The 27,590-nt window shown below is 39.1% G+C and overlaps 1 protein-coding gene and 1 long non-coding RNA gene across 4 annotated transcripts in view; one reads left to right on the forward strand and one right to left on the reverse strand.

The window, feature by feature from the left end:
* LOC106952275 (synaptic vesicle glycoprotein 2C-like) overlaps window positions 1-27,590 on the reverse strand; it is a 48,067-nt gene that overhangs the window by 15,086 nt on the left and 5,391 nt on the right. For all 3 annotated transcript variants that reach the window (XM_015040290.1, XM_015040292.1, XM_015040291.1), the window contains exons 2-4: window positions 15,958-16,783; window positions 8,479-8,659; window positions 4,643-4,794 (exon numbers count right to left, since the gene is read on the reverse strand). In XM_015040290.1, coding sequence (XP_014895776.1) covers window positions 4,643-4,794; window positions 8,479-8,659; window positions 15,958-16,549 — 925 coding nt within the window. In that variant the 5' untranslated portion in view covers window positions 16,550-16,783. The remainder of the gene's footprint in view (window positions 1-4,642; window positions 4,795-8,478; window positions 8,660-15,957; window positions 16,784-27,590) is intronic.
* On the forward strand, window positions 13,755-15,424 carry LOC106952277 (uncharacterized). The gene is made up of 2 exons (XR_001425949.1): window positions 13,755-14,109; window positions 14,712-15,424. It is a non-coding gene; the product is annotated as an uncharacterized LOC106952277 (long non-coding RNA).

Raw genomic sequence — 27,590 nt, forward strand, 5'->3', positions numbered from 1 at the left:
AAATCTGTCTCACAAAAATATATATATATATATATATATATATATATATATATATATACATATATACATATATATATATATATATATATATATATATATATATATATATATATATATATATATATATATATATACAGTTTCCAGTTGTTGTTTTTTTGTTTTTTAAAGTGCCTTCAGAAAGCTTCAGAGTTTATTTCCATAAAAAAGGTGCCTTCTAAGTAATAACATACTCAGATTTATGAAGTTATGCTCACTAAAATTGCACAAGTTAATTTAACATTAACAACAATTTCAAGTAAGGAAAACAGATTAAGTTTTACAGTGCATCTTTTAAAGTGACCTTGATGATGGAACCCGACTCAGGGAGACTCCGGGTCCTCCACCTCCAACGCTCTGGACGCCACATCGAGTTTTTTTCTTTTAAAATAACTCTGTCTGGATTTAATCCACCTGTACATCACCAAAATAGCTGCAGCACAGAAACATGTAGGCGATATAAGTGAAACGTATCGGTGTGCACGCGCGGCCTCGACGGCTGCTGTAGCTTGTAAGAGTACAAACCTCATTAGGGGAATTATAGCTATAATGGACTGGAGGGAACGGCTGACTGATTCCGAAACTCAGCAAGATTTATGTCCCCGTCTTTACAGGAAGTGATGTAGCTAAAGCACACATGCGCGCGCGCACACACACACACACACACACACACACACACACACTGTCCTTGGTCATTGTTCACGTTATGAGATTAATTTCTAATCATTGCGGTGTTCATCAGAGAAATGGCAGAAAAAAAAACAACCTTAAACGCTGAATATTTAATGTTTTCTTCTTGAAATCGGCCTGTCCTTTTTGTTTCCTGTGAATTTCAACATAATAAAAGAAAAAAACAAAAAAGACAAAGTGGTTCTCTCTCTCTCCCTCTCTTTTTCTCTCGAACTTACTCGCATACTATTTGGCCTTTGTCCACTAGTCAATGCAGCGAGCACTGCGGCGGAACCTATTACCCACACGTCACTGCATCTTGGAGAAAAAAAAAAAAAAGAATGTGTTAAAACACTGGCGTCTGATCAATTGACCTCCATCAGCTGCCGCTCTCGGCATTCCCGCCATCACTCACGCAAATAAAGCTAGTGTGCTTTTAAACAAAGCCTGTATGTTTGGTTAAATGGCGCAGAGTTACAGCTAAAGTAAACATTTCATCTTTACGTGCGTCTGTACCTTTTTTATATTTACTCAGCCAAAAACACCAGGGAACCTGGTTCAGATTTTTTTGGTTCTGGTTCTCGTTTGAAGATTGACAAAAATGAGGATTGTAGAGATGTTGGTATGTGTGTGTATGTTGACACAGACAAGAGAAAATAAAACATCTTACAAAGACCCTGGAGATGACACTTGTGTTAAAAATGATGCTATATAGCCTCATATGACATTACACTTCCAGGAGCTTTGTAGCCGACAGCCATCTTGATAGGCAGTTGCTATGAAGTTTCTATGACAATAATAAGCCACGAGCTTTAACTAGCTCTGACAATTTTTGAGTACTTTACTCAATTTCAGTGCTATTTACTGTAGAAATTGCCAAACTAGCAAAATTAGCATAGCTAATGTAGCTTTTATCTGTAAGCTAAGACAGACACATAGCCTACGTGTTTGTTACTACATGTGCTCACCAGAACCTTTTCTAAAAATTTTCAGTGCTATTTACTGTAGCACTTTATTTCTCTTATTAAGTACTTTAGCAAATATTTTTTTAAATAAATTTTAAAAAATAAAATATTGAAAAATAAAAATCTCAATTATGACTCAGTTTAGTTTTATATTCTATAACCAGTGTAATAAACTCTTATTCCAGTTGCAGTTCAGGTCCCTGTTTGAATTAGCTGGTGTGTTCAAGCAGGGATCAGAACTGCTGAAAATGATCACACTGATTCAACAAAATTAGAAAGATTATTTGAAATCGCACTCCTTTCAGAGGAAACTGAGTAGATGTGAGGAAATTCCTTGAAATTATTGGCACAAAACATTCCCAACGTGGGTCAAAGCGAATGCATGCGAGTGTTGGGTAAAACTGTATTCGCTCTGTTTTTTTTTTTTTTCCCATTGATCTTACCATGTATTGCTGATGTTAGAGTTAACTGGCTTTATGGTAGAAAACAGATCACCTAGCGGCAAAAAGAACCTGCCATCGACTCTTTGAGCCATTTTTATGTAACATTGTCTTCAGGCATTGTTTTAGCCCTCCAAAAAAACTTCCTGAGACGTTTTTTACTTAACACTTCCCACTGAAAGTGCTTAATCACGGCGGTGTCAATACACCTATAGAGTCACGCTTCCATATAATAGTCCCAGCAGAGTCAGCGTGCTGCTGGCGAGGATCCAGGAACACAGTTCATTATATCCTATCAACGCAGCCCTGAAAACAGAAAAGACTCCTCCTCATGCATCACTTTCCCCTCCTCTCCTTTTACACCCTCTCTCTCTTTTGTTTTCTCTTTACGTCCCTCCAGTCCTCTGCAGTATACCCTCACCTTTCGATTATCTCTGACACAGGCCACATAAATCAGGAACACGCTACAGCTCTCATCCTCCTAATCTTTTTTTCTTTGCTCCTTTTCCCTGATTTCCAGCTCTCCGCACCGGATTGATTTTATTTTGCTCGTTTGGCTCTGATCAGCCGACGCACACCTCATCCGTATCCCTGCAGCAACAAACACCTAAGAAATAAAATGTTTTTTTGTTTTTTTGGGTTTTTTTGCTTCTGCTTCGTAAATCTCAGTGAAATCAATGTAACAAATATTGATTAGGCATAAATGACATTAAACATTTTCCTCTAACTGAAGATTTCACAGTACCTGAATGATACTTATGTGTTCCACATGTTTTTTTCTTAACTTAATGTACAATAACAAATGTCGAAGCCCTTGGAAAAAATGTCTTTTTCACATTTTCCTGTGATCAAACCTTCAGATTCAGCTAATTAAAATCCAAACATTTAAAAAAATCATGGGCATACTTCCTTTTTTTAAAACACAGAAAGTCTGTTAACTTCAGTTGTTAAAAAATGCTGTATATGTAAAATATGACTTAAAAGAAATGTTACTTTGTAATTTGACACCTTGAAATTGGGTCTCTGTCTCTTTAAGAAACTCCTGCTCTTTCTGAAGCTCCACTTTCAGGAAGTCATCACCACATGGCTCCTCTATTAACCCTTCAACAACATTTTTACCAGCGTTTCACCCAGAAGTAGCTCCTATAATGAGCTCAGCAGTTCCACCAGGTGATTGCTAATTGCTGCTGGCTAGTCTGAAGGAGCTGAGTGGGCGAGGGTTACTTTGAAGCTTAGAAACTGCAGCTTCGAGGAGGAGCTTCGTCCTTGAAGGCAGAGCTAGATCCACCCAGGTCCAGCCTGAATGGCCGCCATGGGAGATGAAAGGATTTCTCACAGATGCATGAAAGAATCAAAGTAACACTCCAAGTATGTTTTTGATGAGAGAACAACATTATAACATGATGTAAAGTTGGATTTTACATCATTTTGCCCCTTTTAAAAAGTCAAGGTCTGAATATTTTTGCAAGTCAGTGTACGTTTCATGTCTACTGCTGCTCCACCTACACAGCCACCTGCTATCTGTTTGCTCCCTGAAGGCCGCCTGCTTTGTAAATAATCCCTGCAAATGAGAAATGATATGCAATGCCCTCCACATATTATGTGTCGTATAATAATGTATGGACTTCAGACTGACATTAAAACCCATTCAGCTGTTTTTTTTTTTTTGTGTGTGTATCCTAGTCATTAGGAATATCATTAACATTTCATTATGTCCTAAATTATTCCTGCAGGCTTGAGCAATGCTGGCTCTCTTATCCAACAGTCCAGCTTCTCTCTGTCTCTTGATTCTTAACTAATGCAGTCTTATTTTGCTCAAGGTATTTCACCCATTTGCAGATCTATAAAAAGTCATTCACAGTTTTACCTCCACCCCTCACACTTGGTTAGTGTAATGGATTTTTATTATGGCGTAAAAGATCTCTACAGTGTAGGATGGAGACCCAAGGGGATGCTACACAACAGACAGAGAATGATGCTGCTCGCTTGTGTGTTCGTCTTACTCGAACTTTTACACTCTGCTTCTTCACTTCAGTTGAAGTCGAGGAAGGAACCACAAGCATTTTAATAAACAGTGGCTCTCAAAAGTCTAAACATCCCTAATAAAAAAATAAAAAAAAAAATATGTATAATTTCACTGAACTCCAAGCCAGAACCGCACGGCATTCTGGGAGATATATAGGTAGAGAAAAGACTTTAACCGCTCAACCTCTCACGATTAGCTAAGCCAGGTTGGCGACACTGACTAACTCACTTGCTCTTTGGTTATCTAGCAACAAAGTGTTGAATAACTTGCGCAGCAGAAGTTTCTGGTTTTGTCACCATGCCTCAAAACTGCTTAAACATAATACAGGTCACACCACCAGATATTTCAGATATTTAAAACAAAAATCTAATCTCTAATTATCTATATTGACCGATATGAAACGCTTATATCGTGATGCGTTTTTCAGCTATATAGTCCAGCTCTACATTCAATGTACGCATCTTCAATAGTCCTGGCACATCAGGTTACAGAGAGCTGACACTCACCGTAGTGTGGGATGATGGCCCAGGCCATGGCTGAGGCGTAAATCCCTCCGATCATCCAGAACATGCAGAGCCAGCTCAGGTGCTCGCCTCGCTTCTCCCTGGCCAAGACCTCCGCAAAGTACGAGAATACGATGGGCACCGCGCCGCCAATCCTGCAAAGTCATTGTATCACATGCTTCAGATGTTTCAAATATGTTATTTCATCTTAGACGAGATGTATGATGATCACTGTGCATCATGAGCTTTCACTCAGCGTTCGTCTCTAACACTAGCTGCGTTTCTGTTCCAAATTTGCGCAAAACTTTGTTGTTGCACTAATGCCAAAAAACATAATTTTGCAATCGCGGTGTTTCCATTAAATTAGAAACACAATTAAAATCACACGCGAAAAGGTTTGTTCAAGCGATAAGTCATTAAAACATGCTGCACCATCTTCCTCCTGCTACTTCCTGTCATCTGTTCAGTCGTTTCCACTAGTTGTAAAATGCAGCTGCTAATCACGTGGCTCATTTGATGCGAAAAAAGTGTCTCTGTCTCAGTTTTGAGAAACAACCCAATTTCAGTACTGAAGAGAAACGACCTAATCTTAGCGCAAAAACAGTTTTTACAAAATTGCCGTGTTTCCATTAAGCAAATTTATTTTCACGATGCCAATTTGTGCAATTATATTATCAAAGGGAACACAGCTAGTATCAACTTAATGAAAAACTGGGATCAGTTTAGTTGGTTTTCATCTGCACGTCAGCCTATGGTGGAGCATTAAGGGCACACCAAGAAAAATTTAACAAATTAAAAAGTACAGGAATAAAGTCATAATATTATAAGAACAAAGTCGTAGTATTGAGAGAATAAAGTCGAATAAAGTGAAGATAAAGGGTAGCTGGCATGCTGCAAATGTAACATGTTTTATCCATTCTCAGGTAACAAACTGAACACTGCTCTGTTAGTTGTCCAATACTTAAGATGATGTTTTATTGCTTAACTTTCTCTGACTTATCTGCTGTTCTTTTCATGATAATTTTTGTTCTCCAACAAACCTCAGACTTTGACTTCAAAGTTGGACATACGCCGAGATGAAATTACACGCAGCTGGACTGTGTGTACTGACTGGGTGGCTTCTGCTGGCAACTGGCTGGACTGGATTTTATGTAGGGACATAAGAGCGAATGGAGGTGAATAAATACGTATTCCAGACCTTCGAACACATTGTTCTGTGTCGTCCTTCTTTCACTTCACGATTATGCACTACTAAGTGTCATAATTATCAATTATGACCCTTAATCATAAAAAAGAACATGTACATTTTCACATGTACTTTCTAACGTGTCAAGAAGTACAAGGAAGTTTGTAGTTGTAACATGATGAAATGTGGAAGAAGGTCCTATTGGTGCTGGTGTTTTTTTTTTTTTTTAAAGTGTTGTGAGTCTGTAGCCGGGGACATTTCTCTCCCTTGTTGGCTTCTATCCGCTCAACTGAGTTCCATTTATTTTTTTGACAAAAAAGTGTCAAATTTTAAATACTTTTCCAACAGCCTAAACCTTGTGTTAGTGCACTGTGCTGCGGCCAGTTTGCACCTTTATGGCCTGATCTGGGCTTTACAACCAGCTGTTATACTTCAGCTCGCTTGAGCAAACAACTGTGTCGTTTCTACTGCATCCTTGCAGTGAAAGTTAATTCGCGTGAGGGAAGTGGAAACAGTCACATTTTTTCACATTCTTCCAGACATAGATATGAATATTACACGTGCTGAATCATCTGAAGGTGCCGGGCCTGGTCTGGAGGGATGGATGGATGTCAAAGCAGGTTTTGGCAAACATGGACTTCTCCGACTATTACTCAGATTTGTCGGTTAATTCTTTAGAGACAATTTGTTCCCTCATTTCAGCCTAATTACAAAGATTTCACAGACATAATCTGTGGTTCCTTTTTTTTTCTCCATCTGGCTGTTTAAGTCCCGTCTTCCCTCCTGTTTTGCTGAGGCGGTTTATGGAATCGAAGTTAATGAGGTACGGAAAAGCTTAATGAAACAAGCTGCATCCAGTTAAACTGGAGACAACACCCTCCAAAATGCCACACCTCAGCGTTTCCAGCCACGTCCCTGGCTCCAGAAAAAGGCCACCACAGATCCAAACGATGCAAAACGCCTCCAACGTCACATATTAACTACACTACTTATTAGGATTTCATTACCATGGCGATGGCTCGTAATAATGAGATACTGTCTCATGACAAGATAATCTAAAGTCTTATCAGGATTTGTAAAACCACTTCTGAAGTGTTGTTCATTGAAGTTAGCAAAATGTATTTCTTTCTTTCAAGCCAAACTTATTTCCCCCAACTCAGTAGAATAAGACAATAGCAAAGCGGTCGTCTGGGTTTCCTTGAAATTTTTACCACTTTGCATTTTGTAAACAGTTGAATTTGACTTCATTGCTGTAATTATGACAGATTTGGATTTTATCTAACTTGATCTTAATCCACCAATAATGAATGGCTTGTGTTGTGTTGATTACATTTAGAGTTAGCTTGTTGTCATATTATTAAACCGTTAGCTTCATAGCATATTTGCCTCAGCCATAATTTGGCCTCATTGAGAGTCTGTGTAATATTGATCTCCTTATACAGCTGCATTCCCCCGCCTAATTGTCTATGTCCTCAACCTATCAGGATACTTCTTAACAGTCTAAATATCATGTTTTGTAAAATATGATTGGATTTTCTCCATATTTTATGCATGTAAACTTTAAAGGGGCAGTATTGTCTGTTTTCAAGCCCCATGGTGTGATTTTATGGAACAAGCAAGTAAATATGTTACATTCAGCTGTCATAAAAACAGGACTTAAAAGAAATTTGCAATGACTTAAAATTTTGCAATATAACACGTTGAAACTGGGTCTCTGTCTCTTTAAAAACTCCTGCTCTTTCTGAAACTCCACCTTCAGGAAGTCACAACATGGCTCCTCTATTAAACCTTTAGCAACATTTTTACCAGTGTTTCACTGAAAATTAGCATGTATAATGAGCTCAAAAGTTCCATCAGGTGTTTGCTAATTGCTGCTGGCTAGTCTGAAGGAGCTGAGTGGGGCAACTTGGAAACTGGAGCTCAGAGGAGGAGTTTCGTCCTCAAAGGCGGTTCTGGGTCCAACCCAGGCGTTTTGCACAGCTGAATGGTTGCAATGGGAGATTAAAGGATTTCTCAAACATGCATGAAAGAATCAAAGCAAGACTCCATGTATGTTTTCGATCAGGGAATAACATTATATGCTGTAAATCTCAAAAAAGTTGATTTTACATAATACTGACCCTTTAAAATATGACTTCGGCAATTATGCTAAAAAGCTAACGCTATACGAAGATGGCCTGTTTAACTTTTGAAGTGCCTTAAGATGATATTTGTTGTCCATAAATAGATAAACTGAACAGAACATTTCCAAACCAATCTGGCAAACCCATTCAAGTCCGCTAAAACCAAATCTATTTGTTTCTTCAGCAGCTTATCAGCTCACATCAACGCCAAAGGCTCATCTACTGTATGAACATGCTGAAGGATAACTGCAAAGGGACGGCAAACCATTTATCAAGGAAGCTGGCAGCCGAGCTGACAACAGCTTGCAGATGTTCACCTATTGTCTGTGGTTTGTTTCTGCAAACGTGTCGGTTTTGTGCGATTTCTTTAAAGAAGAAGACGAGATGGCAGAGCAACGAGCAACGGAAGGAAGGATCAGGCTGCATATAGGGGGAAAATCCTCACAGGGGCCTTCAGAATCTCATTTCCACTGAGGATGAAGGGAAGAAGAGCGGGGAAAGTAATGAAAGGTAAAGGTTAAGTGACTCACCCAAAGCCAGACACCATGCGGCAGAGGAGGAACATACTGTAGCCTTGAACAAAGGAGGAGAGGAAGGCAAAGAAGCCGTTGACGGACATGGATATGAGCAGGCACTGTTTGCGGCCCACCTTGTCCGACAGGCCGCCCCAGAAAAACGCTCCGAACATCATGCCCAGATACACAATGCTGCCTGCAGAGAGGGGAGGAGGCAGAAAGAGAGCAAAGAGGCATATTTTTAATTACTAAATTACTAAAGCCTCAACATATTCAGCTTTTAGAAACGTTAACACTGCAAAAACACAAAATCTTACCAAGAATGTATGTTCTAGTTTCTAATATCTCAGTACAATTGAAATAAAACAAAACTAACTTACAAGTAAACTTTCCAGGAAGATATAAGAGCTTGTTTTAAGTAAATATTTACTTAAGAAAGTATTGGTTCTACTGGCAAATTATTTCACTTATACCAAGAAATTATTCCCATGTAATAAGTGAAATAATCTGACAGTAGAAATAGTATTTTTTCATCAAAATTAATGAATTGTTGTCTTAAAAGAAGCTCCTGTCTTGCTGAAAACTTATTTGTCAGATATTTGCATTAGATATTAGATATAAAAAAATGATTGGTGAGACTTTGTGTCTTTGCAGTGAAGTTGGTAACTAATCCGAACAATAAAACTGATCAGGAGCAGTACAACCGGGAATGCTGAAGCAAAGACTCAAAGAAGCAAAGCAGGTGGGAATCGTATCGTTTATCGTGATAAATTTCTTATCACAATAGGAATTCTGATTTATTGCTGTCATGATAAATTCCAATAAAATATGTTTAAAGCCACCTAAAACTGTCCGCATTGGTAGTTTTACTGTTTTTCTCCACTGTTTGTTCAATGAAAGCATCAATAAGCAGCAATACATTTGAAAACACTGTTAAATGTAGTTACTATGTGCAGCATAGTGACACAAATCAGTCATTCTTTAAGGTACAGCCATACAGTTACCTAAAAAAGCAGTAATAAATAGTTCTTATCGTCACTTTTATCGCTATCATAACAGAACTCCAAAATACTGAGATAAAAATTTAAGTCTGTATCGCCCACCTCTCGTGGGAAGTCATCTCTACAACATTTGAGATGTTGGTATCTTTTTTAAAGCAAAACTAAACTGAGTTGCTCCCAGCCACACACCGAGCAGACTACACTGATGGCACACAGAGGATCGATTAGTTGAGCTCGGCTCATAGCACTAAAATGAACCACATTGTGACTCCATTCCACGATGCTGTAGATCACCCAGACAGTGTTTTAACTGCACTGGGGGTTTTGCGATTACACTGCCAGAGTCTAATGACAGTCGATATGTCTGGGTTTGGATCAACTCTGCAGTGTGAGGATGGTACGATCAGGTTTCATTTAACTAGCCTTTACAACCACATTATAAGTACATAGGAATATGTCACAGTAACTTCTGTACGGCACGGTCACGACGCGTAAGTTTATGACTCAGCTGTTCAATTTTTATTGGCCAGGTTTTAATTATTCTGCCATTTTATTAGATTACAATAAAGGCTGTGAGAAAAAATTTAACCCCCATCAAGATTATTTACCTTCTTTGCTTTTCTGTCACTCTAATGTTTGGAGTATAGAAATGTACAAAAAATAGGCAATTCTTTTTTAAAACTTTACTTTATTATGTATTTATTACACTTTGAAAGGTTTAAGGACTCTTTTCATTAAGGACTTTCCAAACCACTCCGGTCTTCTGGTTCTGGTCTTCTCTACACCAAAACCAAACATGGAGAACCAGCTTTCAGCTTCTATGCACCACAAATCTAGAACAAACTTCCAGAAAACTGCAAAACAGCTGAAACACTGAGTTCTTATAAATTTAGACTAAAAACCCATGTTTCCATTTGGCTTTGAGTCGTAATATCTGGAACACTGATCAACATATTTGACATGTATTTGATTATTTTGATGATGACATTTGACAAAATGTGATGTTCATTGCTTGTTTCATAACTGGCTATTATGGAGTAAATCACTTAAGTGCTTTGTTGTTGAAATGTGTTGATGTGTAACTTGACTAATGTCCATCATTTGTTACTGAAACGCTTAAAGTTGAGCTGAAGAAGTGCAATGGAAACACTTTTTTTGCATCTCATGAGTCATGTCATCAACAACCGGATGTTGCTATTGGTGGAAAAGACAAAGAAGATGACAGGAAGTGAATGGATTATGATGGCATGGACTGTTTTCTAACAACTTATTGTGTGAACAAACTTATTCAAGTGTGATTTTAATTGCGTTTCTTATTTAACAGGAATGTCGAAATTGCAAACTTGTGTTTTTTTTGACATTAGCGGAACATTGACAAAGTTTTGAGCACATTTGTAAAGGAAACACAGCTACTGAAGTGTTCATAAATTAGTAGTTTCTCTTTTCGGCAACTCCTCCACAGGAGTTTGGAGCCTTTTTTTTTTTTTTCCACACAGGGTGGTCGTGGACAGGGGCGAGAGCTGCCAGGGCTGTAAATGGTCCACTTTATTCTGTCATGTGCTAATAAAAATGCTAATGCTAGTGGAAGTGGAGATGCGATTGTTTGATGAGGCAGCAAAGAAAATAAGCTGGTGAGGGAGAGGAGGTCTTCTGTTCTTTTTGCGCTCGCTGCGTCTCTGGTGATGGGACAGATTCACTGAGAGCAGGGGGGCCTTATCACGCTGCGCAGGCACGCCGAGAGGGAGTGATTCATTACAGGTGACAGTCACAGAATCTATGCACTGCGGCGGCAGAGGAGCCTCCTTCAGGATATGAGGAGGAGGCCGTGTGATACGGTATCAAACGGAGCGTCTGAAAATGCTGCATTTTGCACACAAAAAAAAAAAAAAAATGGCTGGCGCTTTCTGATTTGTGTAGATACACGCGGGTGCATGTTCGGGAAGAGATGGTATCTGCGGAGCGCCACCTCGTTTGTTTTATGGCCGCTCTCATGCTGCGTTGGTACGTGTAATAAAGAGGGGGGGATGGGTGTGTGTGTGTGGAGCAGTTGGGGGGAGGGCGGCAGGGTGGTTATAGCGATGGGGCATCTGAGACGCAGCATAAAAGGCTTCTGAGATTGGATTTGTGATTTTCTGTTAGGGTTCAAACTGGGGTCAGACCTTGAAAGCTTTTATGTATATTTGCAAGGGTCAGTTTCGAGCACCAGAGTGTAGCGGTGGCAGTATCACGTGTTTGACGCAGTTAAGCAAACACTTTCACCATGTCTGTTTTATAAAGTACATCACAACTATAAAGCAGTTTACCTTTCCAGGTAATTTGGATAAGCAATAGTCCGTTCATAAATGTAGAGTTTAAGTAAATCACGTAGATTAAAACAGGTGACCTCAGCACTTTAAAGGGACAGTTTTAAGTAAAATCAACTTTTTGAGCTTTACATCTTGCTATATATTACTTCCTCATCAAAAGCACACATGGAGTGTTGCTTTGATTCTTTCATGCATTTTTGAGAAATCTTTTAATCTCCCATGACAACCATTCAGCTGTGCAAGACGCCTGATTGGACCTAGCTCCGCCTTCGAGGATGAGGTTCCTCCTCGGAGCTGCAGATTACAAGCTTCTTCCTCACAGAGGAGCCTTTCCCTTCCTACTCCTCCACTCAGCTCCTTCAAACTAGCCAGCAGCAATTAGCAAACACCTGGTGAAACTGCATATCGGCTGAGAACATTATGGGAGCTACTTCTCAGTGAAATGCTGGTAAAAATGCTGTTAAAGGGTTAATAGAGGGTTGTGATGACTTCCTGAAGTTTCAGAAAGAGCTGGAGTTTTTTAAAGAGACAGAGGCTCAATTTCAAAGTGTTAAATTACAAAGTCAAATTTCTCTTAAATCATATTTAATATACAACAAGTGAAGTTAACGTAGTTACTTCATTGCACATGGAAAACACATAATACTGCCCCTTTAAAAATCTAACTGAGGCCAGTGAGAGTAAGAACAGCAGAAATAAGACGAAAAGATGCCGTTTATTTCCACATAGCTAGGACTTCATGAAAGCATTACTATTCAAGTAAAAAGAGTAAAGATGACGTTAATATTTTCATAAAGCAAGAGGAGGGGTGCATTTGTTAACTTTATTAACACTAAACAGCTCTGTTTTTGTTTCCGGTTCTTAAGCTGACTTCAGTGGTCTCCCTGCGCTGCTTTTTTCCACTTTAATTAGCTCTTATGTGTAAGCGCGAGTCTTTCCCGGCGCCTCAGTTTCTGCTCTGTTTTTCTCTCCTCGCAGCCACGCAGCATCCTGACATGGATGAGAGGAGAGCGCGGGCAGACAGACAGACAGAAAAACAGACGGCCTGCGTCACAGGCGAGTCGAGCGCTTACTTTCTCAGCTGGAACGCTCGAGACATTAAGCGAGCGCTGAGGGGAACCCCAGAGGACCACGTGTGACTGATGGGTGGGCTGATGCAGGCGGTGAGACAGACGAGGAGTGGCGGTGAGAGAGAGAGGAGAAACCCCTCAGGTGCAAATCACGGTCCTCAGATATTAATTACTTTAACACCTGCTGATTTGTTTTTCCCCTCATTGGGGTTTAGTTACTGTTTTCTCTCCCTCTAAGTTCTGTCTGACTATTGATAGCATGTACAGCAGTACTGAGCCACACATATGCAATACATTGAATATGATTTCAGATTGTTGTGTAACTTTTATCCAGGTTTACTTAAAAAGTGAGCGATTATGGCTACAGATTAATTTCCTAAGCAGGGGGCGCCACCGGAGGGCGCCACCGGAGGGCGCCGGAGGAGCGGCCTCAGAAAACCTGAAGAAAAAAATGCAAAAATATAAAGAGTTAATCGAACACATTTTTTTTAATCAAATCTCTTTTTCAGTCACTATTGAAAAATTATGGCTTTATCGAACATTATTGTTTTATCTTTCTGATTGGCTGCCAGTCAAATTTGTCGAGCTGCTTTGCGTCTCAAGCTAGCGTAGCATGGCCAACTAAAATCAAAAGGTGTGAGGCGGGACTCATGCTAAACAAATGTATTAATTATTGAGAGTAGATAATAAAAGTGGGGATAATAATTCCAGCGGACGTAAACATGCAACATATTTTTATAGATGTCAATAAATATCAGTTGTTGAGACTGGTCCGAATGTTCATATTGGTGCACCACTGATTCATTTTTTTGTTGGGGGCAGGCAGAGATAAATTATTATATTCTATTATGGTTAAGAGCACACTTAAATCAATACCATATTACATGTAGTTCTGTAAAAAAAACAAAAAAACAAAACAAACAAAGTTGGCTCTTCCTCTTTGTTCAGACTATAGCGATGCAGGAAAACACCCACATCCGAGCCATATGTCGTGGAGCACCAAATAAAAGGGGGGGGGAGGGGAGTGAAAGCAGCGCTCTCGCTCTCCCTCCCCTTTTTCTCCAGGGAGGTACGTGAGCCAGTCTACCATGGCTAAACTGCAGTAAAGCACAATGCTGCAGAGATTAACCCAAGCCCATATCGTCAGATCACCAGCATGGCTATGAGAGCCGGAGAAGCTCTGAGAGAGCATTAAATGGATTATACTGTGAGGGTGATGGAGAGGAAACACAGGAGAAGAAGAAGAAGACGACAATCTGCTATCTGATGGTATCTCAACTTAGATTATAACATGAGGAAGAGGCATTTTATTCATATCTTAAAATTATTATAAATGAATGCTAATAATCCCTTACAATAATTCAAGATGAATGTTTATACGGGTCAAAAAATGTTTTAGATAATTTTTTTCTCTTTGATTTATTTACACATAAAAAGTGTGCTAGCAGTTGTCTAAACACAGACCTCTAAAGAGGAACACAGTGGCGTTTTGGCAGCGTTTGGAGCAGTAAAGCTCAGTTAAAATGATGTAAATGAAGTTTGAATGAAATGGAAAAATTGTTGGAGGAAATAGTTAGATCTGAACTATAAGACTAGACACTATCGTCTTTATAGTGAAAAAAAAGACTGTCAAGTTTACAGCACAATCAGCAAAGATCCTTTGATCTGATGAAACAAAGATTGACTAATTTGGCATCAATTCCTCAGGATCTGTGAAAGGACGAGAACAACTTATTGTTTAAAAGTGCTTCCTGTGATGAACTGCAGGCTAACATTAGACACCAGCTAAACATTGACTCTAAGCTAACATTCCTGCAGATAAACTCCGACTTTCAATGTAATCTATCAGTTCTGCTGTTTCCTCCTTTCAGACAGAAGACGCTCTTATCAAGCGCTTCTCGAGTCGCTGACCTTCTCACAGGATCGGTGATAAAAGCGCCAATTGAGTCCATTGTGTACGGTTTATCCTTCACAAGTGAGCGTGTACACACATCCATTATTTATGCTGTGTGTAAGCCAGCTGGTAAAATGACTCATTCTTTCTATTCTTTCCCTCCTGGCTCCCACTGAGAGATGAGTCACAACACGGGATCAGTCCGGGTGAACAGCAAACCGTCCCGCTCTTCAAAGGGAAGCGTTCGCCTCCGTCTTCGGTCAGAACAATCTCGAAATTGTAACACTGCGCCGGCAGAAACGGTACTGTTTGTCTTGTTGTCTGTGTAAAGACTCCAATATTAGTGTAAACTGAAGGAAAAAAATATTGTGCTTGAAGTTATTTTTGATATCAGTGAGAAAACAGGAAGACAAGCGGCACACATTCAGAGTGATGACACCCCCTACTCGTGCATCCAAATACCTGGTGCCATGACAACTCCATGACTGCTTCTACATTATTCAAATTATGGACTCAAAGTGTCAATTTTTGATGTCATCTGTATAAAACAAGATATTATTCCTGAAGTCATGATCTTTGTTTTCTTTGTTTTTGACAAACTTCAGTCTAGCGTTTTACGTGTTTTTCTTAGAGGGCTAAAGCCAGTGTTTCCATATCAGCAACACTGACTTTTGAAAATGCTTGGTTGAACAAAAGAAAAAGAATGTTAAAATTTGGGCTGCTTTTCACAACATTTGGTGGGTTTCAGAAAAGTTTCAGAGGAAAATCATTTAGAAATAAGTGTCTGTGGGGCAGAAAAGCACAAAATGTTAATAAAATGCCTTGTTATTGCACTTATGTTATCTCTAGAATATGTTGAATGTGACATCACCAATGGTTAGTGGTTAGTTATCCATGTGTCACTATGTAGTAGTATTGTAAGACAGAAATCATCATGAGCAACATCATGATTTAAAGGGATATCGTCAAAAAATTTAAGTCTGGTGTTAAAAGAGTCAAGTCCTTCTGGAGTTGTGTGGATTTTACCCAAGTGTTTTGCACAACTGAATGTTTGCCATGGGAGATTAAAGGATTTCACTCCAGGTATGCATAATATCATAACATTATGCAAAAGTCAATTTTACAAAACACTGGACGTTTAAAAACCCACTGAGTAACATAAAGAAGAATGGCTTGCGGTGGTTTCACACATTCATACAGCATCATGTGAAGAGACCACTTACCGAGCCATCCTGCGCCAGAGTTGGGGATGCACATGTCCGTCTCAGCACTGGGCAGGACGAACCCCACCACAAACACTTCCACGCCGTCAGACATGAGCGCCAGTCCGAGCACGAAGAAAAGCTGCCACTGGAACCTCCCGTGGCCACACTCCTGCATGATCAGCTCATACTGCTGAGCCAGCTCCTCCTCGTCGGCCTGCCTCTCGTTTTCCAGCTCCTTCTGGCTCTTGAGGCTCTTTAGGCCCAGAGCCACCTGCCCATCCCGGGGATTTTCATTGTTGGAGGCCGGCACGCCTTGGTACTCGCCTTCGTAGATCTCATCTTCATCGTCGTGGCCCTCAGTTGCGTCGCTGGACGCCCCGTCCTCGTCGTTGGCTGCGTTGTCGCCATATTGGCCATCCGGCTGATTGTACGCATTGTAGTTGTCCTCATCCTCGTTGTGGAAGCGGTTGTAGCTGCGTTGGGCAGAGTATTCGTCAGAGGCACGATCAACAGCTTTGTTGAAATTTTTGGAAGCATGCCTCTTGGCTTCCTTTGCGATGTCCTTGGCACCTTTGACCAAGGAAGTCCTGTTGTTAGGTGCTTCATCCATCTTGGCACAAGGAGAGTTGGCACTAAATGTAAATTTAAAGTGTCTCTTTACTTATTACTGATGATTTATCTCAAGGTAGGGTGAGATGCTTTATAAGCTTTGAGAAAGTAACCAGCAGCCAGGTAACTAATGGTTAAACAATCATATCTACTTCCATTGGATGGGCGTTACCAGACAGAGTTCAGACGGAGACCCTATCCGAATTCTGTCCACTCAGAACTCAGCAGAGGGAATCTGTGGGGAGAGAAAGAAAGAAACAAACATTTTAGCATGACTAAAATGTTTATCTAATCAGTAACTGCAGCCTTTCTTTCTTATAATAGCTGCAGGGGCATTTTTACACTGAGAAAGCCAAACCTTAAAATCTATAGAAAGAGACGTCTAACAGCAATTCATGTTGTGCTGAGACACGAAAAAAAGCAAAGGAAATGAGTCACTGAGAACACAATGTGTGGAGTCATTGACGTTTTGGTGAAAATTTAAAAAACACATTGACAATATATTTTTTTAGGTCGTGTGAGAACAACTTTATGGATCGGAAATGAATATTTCCCACTTCTGCTCTTAAGAACAGAGGAGCTCATTTAAATTGATAAATTTAACTTCCTTTAATGAACTTTTAAGCAAAGTTCATGCATTTTCAATGGGTAGAGGTAGGAATTATGATAATGGTATAGTAATGGTATGATACGGTTATTTATATGGTAACTGTATGGTAATGGTATGAAATACCCAGATCTTGTTGTTTAACATTTGGAGTGTTGATCCAAAGTTGAAGAATTTGGAGATCCTCCTCCGTGTTTATTATTTCACCTGTTTTGTGCAATGAACTAGCAAAAACAGATCCTTATATGAAGCTGCCTTCACCATGCTTGGCAGTAGGTACAGGGTTACAAATCATAAAACAATTGAGCTTAGGTGGATCCAAGGTTGTTTCTCTCTGTACTCTAGGTTCTTTCTTCACTCTAAGATCTGCATATTTTTAGCTTAATTTGTCTTTCTAATTTGCCCTTATGTCTGAGTGTGAGAAGATATGGTTGTCTGTTATGTGTATCTTTCTGTTGTTCTGTGAGCACCTTATATTATCAAGTGGGGATGAATGGATGGATGGTATATTACTAATTTACCGAGAAAATTTTTTAATAAGACTAATAAAAATGCATTTCAAGATGAACAAGGCTCAAAAACATCTAACATCACATTCATTGGCAGCATTGTAAAGGTCTTACGTTGACATTTTTATAATTCCGTATACAAATGCATGGTGGTTAAATAATGTGAATCCAGGCAGGTTTTGAATGACAGAGTCAAAAAAAAATTACACAAGTTGTAACAATGTCCTATTACAATTAGAATCAAATCAAAATGAGAAGCAATTTCAAACAAAAATGTGACTGACAACCGATAAGCTATGCACCTCTGTGATTAATGATGAGTTTCTTTCACATCGGTAAAACTCGCGGTCCAAGAACTGAATTGGATCTAATTACACCTCGTGTTTTGGAAGTACGTCTGGAACGTCTCCAGGACTGCAGCACTCAGAAAATTACTCATAAGCTGCACTTTGTGCTCGGCTCGCTGATGAGCTCCGTTCACACATTATTAGTTTGCTGATGGCGTGACGGGAGAGGGTCTAATCACAGACTGTAATGAACTATCACTTTGGGATTAGACGCCTTTAAGTGTGGGACGAGCATCAGCAGAGAAATTCATCTCTATCCAACCAGATCCAAAATTTGTCCAAAGTTGGCATTCCTCACACGATGATGCATATCAGACAAAGATCCGCATCAAACTCACTCTCTAAATTAAGAGCCTATGATGGGATGAGAACATCCAAGGAGGCGGGGAGAGACTAACGCCTTTCTTACATTTTTTATTTTTCAAGTTTCAGCGTTTCCCCCTAAAAAGTTGCTAATCTTAGTGGGAGGAGTGCATGGGGAGCCGACCACAGGCACAATATGTTTTTGTGTTTTAAAAAATTGTTAAAAGTTGGCAGGAAATTTTAAAATATGACAAGGTAATTATTAGCCATCCCAGACGCTGTGATTGCTCTTGCTTAGTTTAATGCATCAACTTTAACGAGCTTGACACACGACACGACAGGTTACGGTTTTAGCCACCCAGGGTGAAACCCAATAAACTATTGTGACGGCAGCAATACAAGTTGAACATTTTTCAATTTTCTTGCGTCACATTGCTGTATAAGTCTACATGCCCAAAACTTCACATGCACGAATTTCGCTGGTTGCTTGGCTGGCTGGAGGATGATTGTCACCTCACTGAGCAAGTTGCATAAGAAAGTAAATTTGAAAGAGTGACATCGCCGCCTGTAGTTCAAGCTTCAGCCTGGCAGCCCGCCAGACTCATAGTGTACTGGAGGAAACCCTTTAAGTTGTTTGGATAGAATCTTTTCTACATCTGTTCAAGAAAACATTTGCCTGGGGAACAACAGTAAAGAAACCTTTATCTTTTATTACCAACATTTCTCTAACTTTTGTAGAAAAATGCAAAGGTATCACAAAAACTAAGACAGACTTGAACTATGATTTATGACTGATTTCTCATCAGACCAATTACAATTAAGAAAATCCTTAACATGATCTAAAGTGAAGACCAGAACAAAATGTGTATGTTCTGTTTTGCAGGTTGCCAAGTTGGCATATATGAGAACCTATTTTAAGCCATAAGTAATATAATTTTGAAATTATTAGAAGCATGCCAATCTGTTAAATTCTGTACTGGGTTACGTCACAGCTGGAAATGCATGTCAGCCTGTAAGAGTGGTTTTCCTCTGGGACTTCTGTAACATGACAGTGGCATGGCCTCTTAGAAAACCTGCCAAGTCAACACATCAGTGCGTCTCCTAGATCCCACTGCTGCTGGAAGAAAATAATCAAGCTTTAGGCCCTGGTAATGCAATCTGGAACATCAGCATTACTTTGTTACTGGTGGAAGGCAGGTAAAACAATCAGGTAATTCTCCTTCTTAGGAATAGGTCCAGTGCAAAAAAAAAAAAATGAATTAGTATTTTACCAAATGCTGAATCCTTCAGGATCAATTCAATGTTTCCAGAAGAATCTTAAGTCTTTAACAGGAGCTAAGCGTGGGTTTAGCTTCCAGTTGGAGCTTGGCAGGTTGATAAATGGCGTTTCTGGTCACCTTTGTTGCTCGGCAGGATTAGATAAGACATCGCCTGGGATCTGTCATTGAACATCCAAGCACCAGGGGCTCGGCATAAAGCTGCCCCGAGATGGCTTGGCGCAATGCAGCAGCCAAATGAAAAGTGTCCTAACTAACTTTGTGTGTTGCCAGATGATGGGACACAAACCGCTTGAGGCTGTGAATGCATCTGTGCGTGAAGCCAAAGAGAGAATCCTCAGTGCTCAGCACATTTTAGACAACAGCGGTTTTAAATGTACTTTTTATACGCGTATATCAAGGCAAGCAAATGAATTTGAATGGAAAGTGAGACGGGAGACGTTTAGCGAGGTTTTATTGGTGTGCAGGGGTAATTAGGTCTACGTTGTTTGATACTTTTTCATTTGTATCAGTAATACTGTCCAAGGATGAGAACTTGAAGTGTGTTTTCTGTTTGTGGGAAAGACTGTTTAGAGTTTACACTTTTTTTCTGGCCAAGTCGTTGTTTTCACTCTACAGCAACAAGCAACATCCATTACAATTATATATATATATATAAAGACTTAAATTTTATTGGAAATGACAACCTTTCAGCAGGTATTAAGCAAACTTCTCAACAAGCCCACATCTCTATATTGATAAAGATCTTTCTATTGGTTTTTGTTGTTACCTTTCATGTCATGTTTTCATTAGCTTTAATTGTGATGAAAAATCATCACAATTAACAGAAATAAACACTTTAAAACAGCAAAATGAGTCTGCTTGTAATTTATTTTTATGTTTCTTAGTGAGGCGAGTTGCTAAAATGAATGAATTTTTAAAAATAATATTCTAATTTCCTGAATAAGTGTGTAGTAAATACTCACTGCTCTTCTATCTGAGTTACAGTCCTTTCTCATCAGCTGCTGGGTAAATGTGCTTTTCTTTTTATTTGTCATGGGACCGGCCCTAAACTCCAGTTCAACATCAACTCTGTTGCTGTTGGAAACTGATGATTCATCTTCAGTATAAAGCCACATTTACCCAGAAGTCTGAACTTGTACCGTATCTGGAATATTTCACACCCGACTACATGGAGTTCTACACCATTCAGGAATCCAATGGGGTTTGCTAACTGTTGTGCTAACTTGTGTTAGCAATAACAATAACTGTTTCCTCTAATTTCTGCACACTCAAACACTGTATTACATGCAGGCCGAATCAAAATCTTGAGACCAGGAACAAAGTTACACGTCATCACATTTTACGCTGCTGAATCACAACCAGTATGTAAGAGCAAGAGCCAGAAAACTACGGAAGCCCACAGTGGACGTTTTACGCATTTTTCTCTATGGTTTTCTCGAGATGACAAGCAAATCTTGCAAAAATAAGCTTTGTTTTGTGCACAGCGGCATGCATTTGAAGGATGGACTCAGGTTTAACACACACCAACCTGCAAACAGGTGACAAAAATCAGAGGCATTTCCATAGTTTTATCATGTGAGATTTAAGAATTGCATCTGCAAATGGAGGTGAACGGTCTATCAACTAAAGTTTTATTTAAATGCTGATTATATGATTAAATTTGGTCATTTTCTCTCAGTTCTGTTTATTCTACTTAACTTTTCTTTTAAAAAAAGGTAGAATAAGCATTCTATAAGAAGGATGTTGTCGCCTTCTGTCACCGTGCTGCCGCCAGCTTGCCACCAGGGGGTTCCCTCAGTCCCTCTCCTGACGCTCCACCTTGCGGGTGTGTCTGCACACACCTGCAGATCATCTGATCAGTTCCAGGACTATAAGAGGAGCCTCCAGCCAACACTTCAACGCCAGAGTGTTGACCCTTGTGGTAACTAAGAGCCATCTGAAAGCCTTGTGTGATAATACATTCCCGTTAGAACGTTCCCGTTCTAACCTCTCGTCTCCTTGTCTCAGGTTTGATCGAGCCCTGGACCCGGGCATAATCCGGACTCAGTCGAGCCCGCTGCCAGGGATCTGGATCTCCTCGCCCTGGAAGGTCCTTCGCCGCACGCAGCACCGAGTCGGCTCTCCTCTCCCTTGCTTCCCCTGAGCAGGCGTTCTTTGAACCCCAAACCCAGCCCCGGCATTTCTGACCTGTCAGCTGTTCCTCCAGCTCGAATCACTTTTTTTGTTTTTGAATAAAACCCTCAATCTTCAGTTTTCTCCTGAGTGTCTGCTGCATGTGGGTTCGGAACATTCCAAAAACCATGACAAAGGATGATTGAATTTTTTTATTATTCAAGTCACATACATATTCTCCTGTCTGCAATCTTATGTAAACTCATATTGACCAGCGCGGTTCTTTCACCTGAACGCTTCAGGTCTCTAATCAAAGGATTGTCTCCGAGACGTGCATCACGATATGCTTTACGAGTTTCTGCAGCATATGGCCACGAAGAAAATAGGAAATCAACTTGCTGCTCTGCAGTTCTAAGAAAACTTTTAATGATGAAGCGAAAATGCTTAATGGTGCATAACAGGCAGCCAGGTCTGTATATAATTCCCCCCATCCTATCCCTTCTCTGCGACTGTCAGTCTCGCAGTCTCTCTTTCTTTTTCAGTTTTTTTTCCTCCCCTTTGCTCGTCTTTTGACATTCTTATCCAACTGTGCCAAGAGTTTCAAAGTGTGAGTCTTGATAGAGGCTCAGAATATGAAAGATTCACCTCTTCTCTTGACATTTCACTATTCACGATCGGCTAGACATTCTTCTTCTTCTTATGGAAATGCCTGCTAATGATGACATTTTCAAGTCTTTCACTGCATTTTGAGATACAGCTGCAAGTGCAGACCAAGTCTCCAATCTTTTTTATATTTATTTCTTCTTTTTTTTTATGCCAACTTAAGCAGCACTTTCCTGTGAGAAGCAACCCCACTCCTCCAAACTCCTTGGTCTTTTCCCATAAAAAGTCAAGCTAATATTGTTTATGGCCACTTCACTTCATTGTGATGGCAATTCCCTTTACAACCCGTCGTGTTGTTGTGATTGGGGTTATTATGAGCGAATGCTAACCTTATAATAACCCCCTTCTGATGGGATTTTAGCAATCAGCAGAACTCTCTTGAATCAGCAGTCTATATGCTGCGGAGAAACGATTTTCCAGCAGTCGTGGCCTGCTGACACTATCTGGATGTACATTCATAAATCACTTCCATAACACAGAGAAATGCAGCAAATGCAGCAACATATACACTCACAGAGTCGCCTGGTGCATCGATTTGGGTTCGTTATTCTGAAATCTAGATTATCGAGAAGCCAATGTTAAATTTATGAATCCACTTTTTTCTTCTTTTTCCTTTGCCCCATGAGTATATATGTTTTATAGTCATGTGCAGAAATCAATGTTGTGCTTAAAAAGCTTAATTGCCAATTATTCAGCACTTACGCAGTATGTAACTTTTGCTAATATATATATATATATATATATATATATATATATATATATATATATATATATATATATATATATATATATATATATTACCAATTTGTTCAAACTGTGACTATGTCATGACAGACTTTTTACAGATAATCTGTAAAAAAAAAAAAAAAAATCAAACTTCTCCTCCTCCTATTGCCATTTTAAGAAATGCAACACTCCAGGTCAAAAACAACCAATCAGAGCCAGGAGGAGGGTCTTGGTGCTGTCAATCAACCTTGTGTACACAGTGCTCAATGTGCTAATGGTTAGTGGAAACCTACTTTTTAGCCGTCACATTAACTGTTCTTAGCATTCTTGGCAGGCTCCAGTGTGCAGAATTATCTGTAGCATAGCAGAAAACAAGAGTGATTGACAGCGATAAGACCCTCCTCCCGGCTCTGATTGGTTGTTTCTGACTAAGCGGTGTATTTCTGGGAAGTAGTTCAGTTTTTTCACAGATTAATTGTTTACTGTCACAACATAGTAATAATTTTAACAAATATGTGAAAAATATAATTTTTTTATAAAAGTCTTGCTTTAAAGTCAGTGGGCCCAAAATAACACCTAATTGTGTTGGTTGAAGGTAAAGTTGAACATTTTAAAGGAAGTTGTTCTGCCTCTTCACTCCAGCCATGTTCATTTATAGTCATAATCAATAAATTACAAACCAATGAGTCTCTTTTGTCAGAGTCTAAGTATCTTTAGAAAATCACAACCATAAAGCCGATATAAAACTTTTCCGTTTTATACCGGCACATTTATGTTTTTAAAAAGTTTTTTTTTTTTTTTTTTTTTTTTTTTTTTTTTTTTTTTTTTTTTTTTTTTTTTACTGATGTAATATTCTTATTTTAAATTTTCCGTTAACTGTAAGTGGAAAATCTTCCTAATGAACAGAAATAAATGATGTTCTCATTTATTGAACGGGTCCACACCATGACACTGCCACCGCCATGCTTGGTACAGTAGTCTCTCAGCACAATTTATTTCATCATAACAGCAATGCGCTCTCTGAAGTTGCACCATTTTGATGATATTAGTATATTTCTGTGTTTCTGGTGCCAATTATTGAGCAAAGATCAACCAGTTAATTGGACAACCGATTAATCTTTTAATCCGTATTACATTATTCCTTTTTTTCTGGTTTAAGCAAACAAATTATCTCAATCAAAAGAAACTTGTGATTTTATATATGTCATTTTAACCCAGATGAAATCCTCCACATGGTCGTGCTACATTAGATGAAAATATATAAGTGCAGTTGCATGTACAGAGACCTGCAGGCTTTCTCGGATCGGGTCCTCCCAGATGGCTGCGGTGAACATCTACTCATGCACATCATGTGAATAAAGCTACACAACCAGCTCTGCAGATGCTACACAACTTGCTCTAAAGTAACACAACAGTAAGACTTTTTTTAAATGCAGACTGAGTTTACAACTGCCTGTAGGAGCAAATCTTTACATTCTCACTTTCTTGACATTAGCAGGTGAAGCTGATTTTGAAAATGAGCGTACAAACAGCAGAGTGAAAGATCTACATGTAGAATCCAGCTTGGTGGACAGGTAATGGGTGTTTGCATTTTTTTTTATTTGACTAATCTCAAACAATTTTGTCAATTTTATTCATGAGCTGTAAAATACAGTGGATGAAAAATCTGCCATAATGAAATTTTTTTCAGTGTAGCCCATCCAAATAACACAAAAGGACAAAAACAAACAACATAACACATGGGCAGAGAGGTACAGCTGCCCATTCATTAGAGAAGAAAATAATAAAATTAGGGATGATGAAGGTTAAAAAAAAAATCATAGTGTGGGATTTCAAAAAGACTTCTGCACATGAAAAAGCAAAACATATCAACAAAATAAAGACACAAAGCATGTGGAACCAACATTACAACTAAATTATCTCATACAACATCCTCATTTTGCTACGCTCTTTGGAAAGTGAGTTGTTCTCCCTGGATTTGAAAGAAAACTACTGATTAACGTACACCTCAGGACGTCTGATGTGAACGCAGGTTGATTCTTTAGATGAAATCAAAACAACGTGAGTTGAACATTTTCAGGTTTTGAAGCACTCTGAACGCTTATCGTGTTGGAAATCTCCCAGAGCATCTGATACTCAAACATCCTTAAGAGAAGCAGAGTGCCAGCGGCGCAGCAGTTTAGATTAAAAGCGATGAACGCACACTACGTTAACCACGGGCTTCATGCCTTCCAGGTCCAGAGATCCACTGAGTACAAATGAAGGGCAGCAGCGCAACATTTCATATATTAACAGCTGCTCTGACGCAGAGAGCTGCTAAACAACCCAATGCTTAGTGTGGGATCGCCCCTGTCTATGCTCACACACACACACACACACACACACACACACACACACGTCCGCGCGCGCACACACACACAGTGAGCTGCTTGATTGCATGAATGTCATAGTGGCTGTGAGGGTTTACACACTACAGGAGAATGTCCAGCTGCTCTGGGGTTTCTGTGTGAATGTTTCACTTCTATTTTCATTTTTCTTGACTCAAACTTCGCAGGTTTTGCTTGTACTTCTGTTGCTCTGAGTTAAAATAATAGTTTAATTTAATCATGATTTAGAAAATCAAGATTTTCTTTTGTCTCCTAGAGATAAAAAAATAGAAAACTTATTTTATAACCAAAATCTCTTCCTGTGTCTTATACACTGCAAAAAATAACCTTCTCAAAACAAGTTAGAAAACATAGAAAACAAAATGGTTTTCCGATGTAAAACAAAAAAAACCTCCCTACTAATATTTGATAATTATTGCCTTAAAACAAAATCCTATATCTTGCTGAAAAGTAACATGCAAGTTAGTTTTGTCTTATTTCAAATGAACTGTGATATTTTTACTTTGAGGTAAATGAGGATGAATGCAAATAAAAGTAACACACAACCATTTGCTTAAATTGCTCATCCATTCATTCAAAAGGCAAAAACGGAACAACAGTAGAGATTTCAGACCAACATGAAGCAGCGCATAATTCTGAAGTGGAAGTGACACGCAGTGTTTAAAATGGTTTACAAAATAATGAGAAGAGTCGGTTGCATTTTTGTATTCACCCAGATACTACGGTGCTCCTGATTAAAATCCAGTGCAACCAATTTTCTCCAGAAGTCATGCAATTAGTAAAGAGAGTCCACTTGTGTATAATTTACTGTCAGCGTAAAACTGTTTTGTTTCTGGCCTCAGAGGTTTAGTAGAGAAGATTGAGAACAAACGGCATCATTAAGATATTATTTATTTATTTATTTATTTATTTTTAGAATGACCCAGTCAAAGTGTAGACCTAAATTCAGTTGGTAATCTGTGGGAGTGCTTAAAAAATTATTGAAAAATTCATCCTGTNTTCTTCTTATGGAAATGCCTGCTAATGATGACATTTTCAAGTCTTTCACTGCATTTTGAGATACAGCTGCAAGTGCAGACCAAGTCTCCAATCTTTTTTATATTTATTTCTTCTTTTTTTTTTTTATGCCAACTTAAGCAGCACTTTCCTGTGAGAAGCAACCCCACTCCTCCAAACTCCTTGGTCTTTTCCCATAAAAAGTCAAGCTAATATTGTTTATGGCCACTTCACTTCATTGTGATGGCAATTCCCTTTACAACCCGTCGTGTTGTTGTGATTGGGGTTATTATGAGCGAATGCTAACCTTATAATAACCCCCTTCTGATGGGATTTTAGCAATCAGCAGAACTCTCTTGAATCAGCAGTCTATATGCTGCGGAGAAACGATTTTCCAGCAGTCGTGGCCTGCTGACACTATCTGGATGTACATTCATAAATCACTTCCATAACACAGAGAAATGCAGCAAATGCAGCAACATATACACTCACAGAGTCGCCTGGTGCATCGATTTGGGTTCGTTATTCTGAAATCTAGATTATCGAGAAGCCAATGTTAAATTTATGAATCCACTTTTTTCTTCTTTTTCCTTTGCCCCATGAGTATATATGTTTTATAGTCATGTGCAGAAATCAATGTTGTGCTTAAAAAGCTTAATTGCCAATTATTCAGCTCTTACGCAGTATGTATCTTTTTCTAATATATATATATATATATATATATATATATTACCAATTTGTTCAAACTGTGACTATGTCATGACAGACTTTTTACAGATAATCTGTAAAAAAAAAAAAAAAAATCAAACTTCTCCTCCTCCTATTGCCATTTTAAGAAATGCAACACTCCAGGTCAAAAACAACCAATCAGAGCCAGGAGGAGGGTCTTGGTGCTGTCAATCAACCTTGTGTACACAGTGCTCAATGTGCTAATGGTTAGTGGAAACCTACTTTTTAGCCGTCACATTAACTGTTCTTAGCATTCTTGGCAGGCTCCAGTGTGCAGAATTATCTGTAGCATAGCAGAAAACAAGAGTGATTGACAGCGATAAGACCCTCCTCCCGGCTCTGATTGGTTGTTTCTGACTAAGCGGTGTATTTCTGGGAAGTAG

This window comes from Poecilia latipinna, unplaced genomic scaffold (genome assembly GCF_001443285.1).
Source record: "Poecilia latipinna isolate Pla-1442-1.1 unplaced genomic scaffold, P_latipinna-1.0 Scaffold503, whole genome shotgun sequence".
Taxonomy (NCBI): domain Eukaryota; kingdom Metazoa; phylum Chordata; class Actinopteri; order Cyprinodontiformes; family Poeciliidae; genus Poecilia; species Poecilia latipinna.